Consider the following 10,352-nt stretch of genomic DNA (forward strand, 5'->3'; position numbering starts at 1 on the left):
ACATGTCGACACAGCCATACCGACACACCGCAGACACACAGGGAATGCTCTAAACGAGGACAGAACCTACAAAAGCCCTTTGGGGGGACAGAGTGAGAGTATGCCAGCACACACCAGAGCGCTATATAATGCAGGGACTAACTGAGTTATGTCCCCTATAGCTGCTGTTTTTATATATAATGTATACTGCGCCTAAATTTAGTGCCCCCCCTCTCTTTATTAACCCTTTGTAGACTGCAGGGGAGAGCTAGGGAGCTTCCTTCCAGCGGAGCTGTGAGGGAAAATGGCGCCAGTGTGCTGAGGAGATAGGCTCCGCCCCTTTTTCGCGGCCTATTCTCCCGTTTTTTATGGAATTCTGGCTGGGGTATTTACCTCATATATAGCCCCTGGGGCTATATATTGAGGTATTTTAGCCAGCCAAGGTGTTTTTATTGCTGCCTCAGGGCGCCCCCCCCAGCGCCCTGCACCCTCAGTGACCGGAGTGTGAAGTGTGTGAGAGGAGCAATGGCGCACAGCTGCAGTGCTGTGCGCTACCTTGGTGAAGACAGTCTTCATGCCGCCGATTTTCCGGACCATCTTCTTGCTTCTGGCTCTGTAAGGGGGACGGCGGCGCGGCTCCGGGACCGAACATCAAGGCTGGGCCTGCGGTCGATACCTCTGGAGCTAATGGTGTCCAGTAGCCTAAGAAGCCCAATCCGGCTGCAAGCAGGCGAGTTCGCTTCTTCTCCCCTTAGTCCCTCGCTGCAGTGAGCCTGTTGCCAGCAGGTCTCACTGAAAATAAAAAAATCTAAGACTATTACTTTCTAAGAGCTCAGGAGAGCCCCTAGTGTGCATCCAACCTCGGCCGGGCACGAAATCTAACTGAGGCTTGGAGGAGGGTCATGGTGGGAGGAGCCAGTGCACACCAGGTAGTCTAAGATCTTTCTAGAGTGCCCAGCCTCCTTCGGAGCCCGCTATTCCCCATGGTCCTTACGAAGTTCCCAGCATCCACTAGGACGTCAGAGAAAAGGTGCTTGCATTGTGCCAGGTCACCTTACGGGCCTACACACCTAGCGACCTGCCCGACCCGGACCGGGGGGGGGGGGGGGGGATGGGAGTGAAGTTTCTTCACTTCCCCCGTCACCCGGCTCTATAGCCCTGCATGCTAATATGGACAAGATTGTCCATATTGGCATGCAAGTTTAAACGAGCTGGCACCAGCGATGACAGAGCGCGGGGTCGCGCATCATTCCTCGCTGGTGCCTACACACTGAAAGATATGAACGGTATCTTGCTCATTAATGAACAAGCTTGTTCATATCTTTCACTAGTATCGACCAGTGTGTAGGGCCCATTAGTCTGCCCTCAGGTCCAATCCAGCAGGCCCCCCAGCCAGTCACATTCTCCTCTCAGGCTAGGGCAGAGATTTTCAAAAGCTGTCCTCAAGGCACCCCAACGGTCCAGGTTTTAAGTATATCCATAGCTCAGCACAGATGGTTAAATAAATTGACTGAGGTACTATTAAGTTACCTGTGCAAAGCATAGATATACTTAAAACCAAGATCCCATTTAAGAACCTCTGGACTAAGGGTATATCCGATCACCTTATCAGCGGGTGACATTGCATGTGCATGTTCCAGACGCAACAAAATTATGATACATACTTTTTTTTTTTTTTTTTGGTGGGGGCTAGGATATGAAAGACTTGTTGCCAGTGGCCAGCCAGGGCTTTCCAACCTATTGTGCCAAACAGGAGCTGTGATGTTAAGCAAAAAGTACTGTCAGTAACACAAGCTCTTGTGGCTTATTACTAATGGGAGTTCCTTGAGGCATTTATCTTTTTTGCCTGTGTACTAGATGTGGTGTCAGTTTGATCAGGTAAAATGTTATGTATGTAAGTGTATGGTCAGTATTTGGTTTCTTATTTTAAAGGTATGGAGGTTTATTTTACTTTTTTTCTGACTTTTCACTATTTTTGTGTCTTGGTCACCTGGAAACCATACCAATCTGTATTTTTCATGAAGACAGGTTTCATCACAGGCAGGTGTCTTGCTTTGGTTTTTTCAGTTAGACCTTCCTTTTTAACAGCAGTTAATGCTGACACTACAGAGATGCCACAAGCCACTCACGGGCTCTGTGATTTAGTGTAGTACACATGTTCAGCACTGCTGCTGATTCAGGAAGCATGTGATACGACCAGTCCCCTGTGGCTTCTGTAACAGTTTGGCTTTTCCCGTTCAGATTTTTCTACTATTCACAACATAAAAGGAATCTACATAAAGGATAGAAAACATTCAGCTTACTTTTGTCTTTTTGAAAATTCTTACTTTCACTTTGCAAATGTTGTGCATTTTTGTAATATAATTTTCCATATTGTAAATGATTATGTGCCGACAGTAGAGAGCATGGAAATGCTTTAAAAAAAAAAGTAAGGAAAAAAAGTCCCTATTATTCCAGGGGAAAAAAAGGCTACAATGGTGAGGGTCACGTTAAAAAAAAAAAAAAATGTTTTATTTATCTATTATTAGTTTTATATAGCGCAGCATATTCCATGCATTTTACAATTGACGTTTTACTAAAACCTTTTGGATAAATCATGATTACAACAGAACATTATATGCTTTTATTTATTTTTATTTGCTAATTGACAATTTCTATCAGTAGCTTGTTGGCAGGGTGGTTAGTATTGCTGCCTCGCAGTGCTGATGGCAAGAGTTAAATTCCAAGCGGGAGTCTGTACATTCTCCTTGTGTTTGCATGGATTTCCTCCCAGAGTTCAACATTTTAGTTAACAGACATCTGGCTCAGTTGGGGGGGGGGGTCAAAATATATTGTACACTCCACTGGTGCAGTGACTAATATGCTTGAATAAAAAGTCTACGTACATACAGCACTGGAGACTATATTGGAGCTATATTATTAAATATAATCATGAACATCCATATAGAGATATGGATATCTATCTATCTGCTACAGACACACTGAATATGGCATTACTGTAAAGCCAAGGTTTCTTATGCAACCTGAGCTGGTTTATGGATCAGCAATTTGTTATATTTATGATGGCTTTCCTTTGATTATGGTTTTGTGCATAGTGTGGCAGATACAGAGGTGAACGTTCGCCTGTTTGCATAGTCTATCTTGAGATTGCATAGTGTACTCATAATGAGTGCATGCAACTGCAGGAAAACAAGTACACACTGATGAAGTCTAGTAAAAGATAATGAAGATTGATACATTAATGTACAAGACAAACAAAGTTTCCAAAAACACTCCAAAAATGTTGCTAATTGTGGTGCACTGACTTCTAGATTGTAAAGCTCTGAACAATGTAAAAAAAGTCATCGTGTGGCACATCTAATGCCTGTAGATATGTAGTTAAAGGGTTTTTAGTGAAGTATAATGTTAACAATGCAACCTAAAGCAAATATCCAAAACGTGTTCTTGAGCACCTATTGCAAAATCTCTCACTACAATGTTAGGCAACAAGAAAGGGGTTAAAAGAACAAGAGTTTAAATATTAATGACATGCAATTACCCACTCATAGCACTGGTTGCTAAGGCAGGAGAGAATGTACGACACATTTTGGCAGCTCGTTCTGATTACAATATTATCACATAAGTTGTGTGTCGGCATCAGCGTGTGAACATTTTCTGTAGGGTAATGCAGCATGGAAACCTACACAAATGGAAGCACAAAAATAAAACAAATACAATATTACATTACTATGAAAAGGTTGTAACAGCTGTAAAAAGATCTGATTGTACAGAAAAATAGTGCAGACAATATGCTGCATAAAGAAGAGGTAGACAACCTTGTGTATTTACGTATGAAGACAGACAGTCAGGATGTTTGGTGACTCAGAAAAGGCTGAGAACTCAGACAGGAGGTACTGCAACACTGTGTCACACAGACAGCTTGAATTGATACTTCTACAGCATCAGTTAAACATAGCAACAAAGACCAAATTTGCTCATGAGAAAAGCTAGAAATGAGACAAAGCAATAGTCTTGTACCACTTGCATAAATGCAGCTAAATGCCAGGTTTTTGCACATGAACGCGCATCAACCCAGGATTTCTGCATGTGTGAAAGTAAACAACCTAGGATTAAAGGTGACCACACACCAGGCAGCGCAATTCCCCCCCCCCCCCCCCCCCCCCAGATCAGCCGATAGGCGGACATCAAAAAAAAATCAGCGATCTGACGGGGAATCTGGGAAATTCACCATGTTAAATATGACCGATTCCCTAATGAAAATGGTCTGTATCAGTGTTTTTAAACATGTTTAATACCCCCAACCGGACCGCTGGGGGATCGTGCCATCGCCCCAATCCACTGCTAGTAGATTGGGGACTTAACTACCGGCTCTCCAATGCTGCTCATTACCAGGGTCAGGCTGACGGAATTTGCAGGCTTGCCAGACCCGGCAAATTCACGTCTTTGAAATGTGAAAGAGGTATATCTCTAACATCAATGCTGCATAATATCACTAAAGCATTGCCTCAAGACAGCTACAAAAAATGGTATATATTCCATCTACACATCAAAAGGCATTAGCAAAGCTACATTACAAGGCTATTTAACTAGAACAATATATATTTTTTTACATTTGGACATTACTACATAACATTAAAATCATTAAAATTAATAAAAAATCATTTATAGGGGGTCAGACTAATTAGGTGCGAGTTGAGTCAACATCTCAGCGATTGCCTTTTTTTTTTTTTAAATGTGCACACACAGTGCAATGTATGCAAGTTTATGGAATAAACTCACTTTTGTAAATGCACACCTAATTCGTTTGACCCCATATTGTTTGCAATGACATTCACAAATTTCCGTGTTGCAGTAGCATTTGGCAATCATGACGGGGGGGAGACGCCAATTAACTATCATGATTCTCTCAAGCAATCAAACCGGGTTTAGCCACATATAGTGGCTAAACCCCTCTAAACTCCTTGTTAAGGACACGTAAACCACAGAGTTTCTCGCCACCTCAAGAGGTTGAAAGTAGGAATGTATCCCTGCAGCAGTCTTGCCTAAACCAACAACTGTACTCCTCCGTCAGATTTCAAGGAGTGGCAGCCGACGGGGGAAACTATTGAAATGCCCCCACAAAATCATACTGAATTCCCTGGTACCTGAAAGTAAAGGTACATACACAATACAGTAATAGGGAACAATTCAATTGTTTTGTGGACGCCCTTTGTTTGCAGCCCCAAAAACAAGCAGGTCCGGAGCACAAAAGCCCCAAAAACAAGCAGGTTCGGAGCACAATGGGGCTGAGTCACGGTGCCACTGTTGGGGTTTCTGCTCTATCGCAATGGCAACTCACGCCCTTCACACCGAGGGCGAAATTCAATTGTTAGTGCCGCAAATAGGCAGTAGATGGAACCCAACAGAGCTATTCAATTGTTCCTCCGTTTGGCGCAACTGAATGCTGGTGCCGGCATTTCAGCTCACACCCCCGGGGATGGCAAGCTGAAATTTGTGAAAAGAGACTTTCGGCACCTAAATGGAACTTTTTTCACGTCACACCCATTATTTTGGTCCGGTTTAGCTGCTTTACGCAGCTAAAGCTAAACTCTCTGGGAACGATAAAAATATCAATTGAATATTGCCGCAGATCTCCTGTCACTTTAGACGGGAGATCAGTAGCGATAAACAATTGAATATTGCCCCTAATGTCAATCTTAATACAGTCATATGATGTTTACCTGCACGATAATAACAGTTTTTGACAGTGACATTTTATTTTATTTTTTATGAAAATACAAAACATAAAATACACATAACCTGCTTTTAAATAACTATTTTAAGTTTAAAAAAAAAAAAAAACATTAATTGAATTACACAAAGAGTGGGAGGACATCTCAAAATCAAAGCACAGAACAAATTCTACTGACGCCTAACCTTTGTGTTCTTCCAGCACACCTTCCCTGACCTTTAAAAAAAAAATCCTTCTGGGTCTTAAGATTTTACTAAATGGTTCATAAAATCTACATTATTTTGTCTACTGCTGATATAGTGACTCAAATGCAATTCTATGTTAAGATAATATATGAATTGTTAGTCAGCCACATTAGAGTGTACCTAACCCTTACTTGCTTATCACTGACCGTAAGGGCAAATAACTGGTTATAACTTCATTAAAAAGCAGTCAATCCAATTAAGAGTTTGCCAAAGTGAGTGTGTTTCATGAAACGTGCATCCATCGCGTGAATTGGAACAAACACTTTTACCGATCATCTACAATTTCCAAAACCCGTCTCATCAATACAACGCCTCCACAAGTGTGTCCTACATCATTTAAATATTGATCTTTTCAGAGACATTCACCTGAAAACGGATATGGCTTTATTGGGCAAATTTAGCTATTTAAACCCCCTCCAACTGCATAATCACTAATTGGGAGGGGTGCACCAGAGGCTCTGCACTCTGTCACAACATTTTTACCTTTACAAATAAAGATTTTCCCTACCGTTTCACATTCCCAGGATGGTGCGCACAAAACCATGCTAAAGTCCTGTGCATTTACTAGCCTTTAGGACTATACTGGAGCTCAGTAAAGAATGTAAACACACAGGGGGAGGGAGGGGATTCAAATGAATGTCATGTTGAATAGCGCCAGGGATGAGTGTTCCAGAGCTAGGAGATGTAGTTTAGGGTGCGAGTAGAAATCCTCTAGTCGCGACTTTACAGCACTGCTAGTGTGGCCAATCCCGGCCTAAAATCGTACGGTATTCAATCCTGGTATTGGAGCTTCCAATCCCGGGAATTTTGGGATTGGCCACCACCTTCGGGTTTTTTATGTCGGGTAGCGTTGAGCGTCCTCAGGAGGCTCAGATGCTGCCCGGCTCCACCTCGCCCCGGCTGTGCACACTGCGCAGCGTGACGTGAAGTCAGAGGTCACGCTGCGCAGCCAGATGCTCGCCGGACCTTACCCAAGTGGCCCACCCTTCCTCTCATCCAGATTAGGGTGAGTTATCTGGGCTGGGCGGGTACACATTGAAAAGAAGACAATCATTGGAATCCCGGGATTGGCCACCCTTAGCATGGTCAATTGAATAGCTCCGACACTCATACCCTGCGCTATCCAATTGAATTTCCCACCAAAAAAATTAAGAAAATGCAAACCCAAAACACTGCCAAGCATTATAGTTTTAGACCATTTCAGGTCTTTAACTAGGGTCACAAAGACCAATAAAACACATAGGGTATGAGAGCTCCACAGCAAAGTACTTCACGCAGAAAAAGACACCACAATAATTTAGTAATTTAGCAAAAATCATACATTTGACCAAATCTTAATATGTCATAGTAGTAAAAAAAAGAAAAAAAAAGTGACAAAGCCCAGAGTGACAGTCTGTAAGGCATGAACAAGGACAATCACACAAAAACACTTGCATGGCCATGCGTGCTCAGGAATACAGCATCAAGAGATGTCAACACAGGTATTCATCAAAGGGGATTCTTGTGACTACACAGATCTAAAACTACAGTGTATCCTGCACCATCTTTATGATTAAGTCGCTCACAATCCTCTAGGTAATACACAGAAACAGACATTACCTAAGAAAGGAAAGAATGACTGCCAACTACATATTCAAAGACATAACAAACAGTTAGAGAGTTAGAATGAGTTTCCCAGGTACATTACACAAACGATATTACCAGGGAGAAAAGACAGGTATGACAAACCTCTGTGCAAAATGTGCAGATGGCTTAGTCATGGACAATACTTTGCACAGAGATGCTCTGCCATACACATGAATCAAGAGAAAGTAAAAATAAAACTGACAATCTGTAATTAAAAAAAAAAAAAACCTCAACAGAGCAAAATAAAGAATTACATTATTAGGGGCAAGAGCAAAATAACAGTATATGTAGTACAGGTTGAGTATCCCATATCCAAATATCCGAAATACGGAATATTCCGAAATACGGACTTTTTGAGTGAGAATGAGATAGTGAAACTTTTGTTTTTTGATGGCTCAATGTACACAAACTTTGTTTAATACACAGAGTTATTAAAAATATTGTATTAAATGACCTTCAGGCTGTGTGTATAAGGTATGTATGAAACATAAATGAATTGTGTGAATGTAGATACACTTTGTTTAATGCACAAAGTTATAAAAAATATTGGATAAAATTATCTTCAGGCTGTGTGTACAAGGTGTAAATGAACCATAAATGTATTCTGTGCTTAGATTTAGGTCCCATCGCCATGATATATCATTATGGTATGCAATTATTCCAAAATACGGAAAAATCCGATATCCAAAATACCCCTGGTCCCAAGCATTTTGGATAAGGGATACTCAACCTGTACATGTAAATAGTACAGACAGTGTTACCTACTGCACACAATTGGAAATAGTTTAAAAGTGGCCTGTGTCAGCCGCAGCTGCAACATAAAGGGGGATAACTGTCAAAAACATATTTCAACAATTATAAAAAGGAAATAATGAGGAAATTCACATGAAAAAACAGAATACCACTAATTAGGAATCACAGATTCCTACTGGAATTTCAAGGATAAGGGCAGCAGCACAGAGACTCTTAACACTACCAGTAAGGACTCTCTCTGTAGCACATGTGCATGATAAACACAATATTACCTGAGTGCAGGGGCAATATTACCAGAGAGCATAACACATATTACACAGGGAAATATTAACAGAGACAAGTTACATGACAGATTACACACACTCACTCTATGGGCATAAGCCCCCGGGTACCCAACGGACACACACTCTATAGGCCAGGCATGTCAAACTCGTGGCCCTCCAGCTGTTGTGAAACTACAAGTACCAGCATGCTTTGCCAGCATACCTTCCACTGATCAGTTGGTAAAGCATACTATAACTTGTAGTTTCACAACAGCTGGATGACCATGAGTTTGACATGCCTGCTATAGGCAGTAGCCCCCCCGGACACCCAACACACACTATAGGCAGTAGCCCCTGAGCAACCAACACACTAAGAGCATAAGCCCCCTGGCACCCAACACACACACTATAGGCAGTAGCCCCTGGGCACCCAACATACACACTCTAGGTGGTCGCCACATTATGGGCAGTAGCCCCCGCAGTACAGAACAGACACTATAGGCAGGAGCTATACAGGTCCCAGCCCTCAGGTACAGGCACACTACAGGCAGCACACAGAGAGATCATTACCAGGGAGAAGAGGTTAGAGTGACAATCCTCCAGGCTCGCCCCGTTGGCTGCCCAGTTCGTCGCAGCAGTCATGATCCTCCGGGTGCCTGGCTGCCAGTGCTGGGCATGTCTGAGACCTGAAACTCGGGATGCGATGCGGAAGGGGCAGCCCAGGCCGATTCTTCGTGCAGGTGCGAGTCACTCACTGCTGCCGGGTAGATGTGACCATGTCCTGGGCAGGGCCGAAGGAGGCGGCGGCGGGGAGACAGCAGCTCGGATACCCGGGACCGTCCTGTTAATCCGGCGCGGAGAAATGAGTCACCCGTGTGGGGGAGGGGCGGCTGAGGCCGGGGGAGAGGGGAGGAAGAGGAGGAGGCGGCCTCCCCCTGCCTGTCAGGGAATGTAATGCCAGCACGGTGCCAGGAGGGCTACAGCGGGCTCCGCGGAGTAGCCAGGGGCCCCGGTGCCGCCCTCACCCCAGGCCCAACCCACCGGCTCCGTGCACGGCGTCCTCGCCGCAGCCGCTCCAGACGGGGCACACAGGGGGAGCGCTCCTCGCTGTCAGCGCAGGCGGGAGACACACAGCAGCCAGGGGCTCGGGGGAGACCGCCCAGTGTCACAGTGGGAGGCCTCGGGGGCCTAATCTGCCAGCGTCCTCCCTCCGTGCCGCCGGATCCGGGCCTTGCGCTGGGACCTGTGCTCGGCCCGCGTCCCCGGGGGACTCGCTGTGGCACTCGGCTCCCGGACTCTCCCGCCGCCCGTCTCTCCCTCACCACACACTGACCGGAGCTTCGCCTCTCTGACAGCAGCAATGGCGTCCGGCCGCGACAACACGGACGGCGATTGGCAGGCGGCACTCACGTGACGGGCTGGGGAGGGGGAGCCTGGGCTCTGGAGGTGTCTCGCGCCTGTGTGTCCCCCGCGGCGCCTGCAGAGGGCGCTCTGTGCATGGGAATCCTCAGTCAGGGGCTATGAATAATGTTCTTGTCACCGCGGCTATTGTTGGAGAATCATTAATAATATTAATGGCTTAATTACGATTGGGAGTAAAGAGATAAGCGATACTATTGAACGTGTCTATAATACCCATCAGGTCCTACTGTACGCTATACTCTTCATTCAGCTGCTGTGCCTATTTATTATTACATGTGTTTGTACAGTGCTGCTCAATGGCAGCGAATGCAACAATGCGTGAGATGAGAAAAT

General features: G+C 44.6%; 1 protein-coding gene across 2 annotated transcripts in view; it reads right to left on the reverse strand.

The window, feature by feature from the left end:
• Positions 1-9,998, reverse strand: part of MED13L (mediator complex subunit 13L) — a 467,040-nt gene extending 457,042 nt beyond the window's left edge. For both annotated transcript variants that reach the window (XM_063913297.1, XM_063913296.1), the window contains exon 1: positions 9,168-9,998. In XM_063913297.1, the coding sequence (XP_063769367.1) occupies positions 9,168-9,239 (72 nt within the window). In that variant the 5' untranslated portion in view covers positions 9,240-9,998. The remainder of the gene's footprint in view (positions 1-9,167) is intronic.
• Between the last annotated feature and the right edge of the window lie 354 nt (positions 9,999-10,352).

Source organism: Pseudophryne corroboree, chromosome 1, assembly GCF_028390025.1.
Source record: "Pseudophryne corroboree isolate aPseCor3 chromosome 1, aPseCor3.hap2, whole genome shotgun sequence".
Lineage (NCBI taxonomy): Eukaryota > Metazoa > Chordata > Amphibia > Anura > Myobatrachidae > Pseudophryne > Pseudophryne corroboree.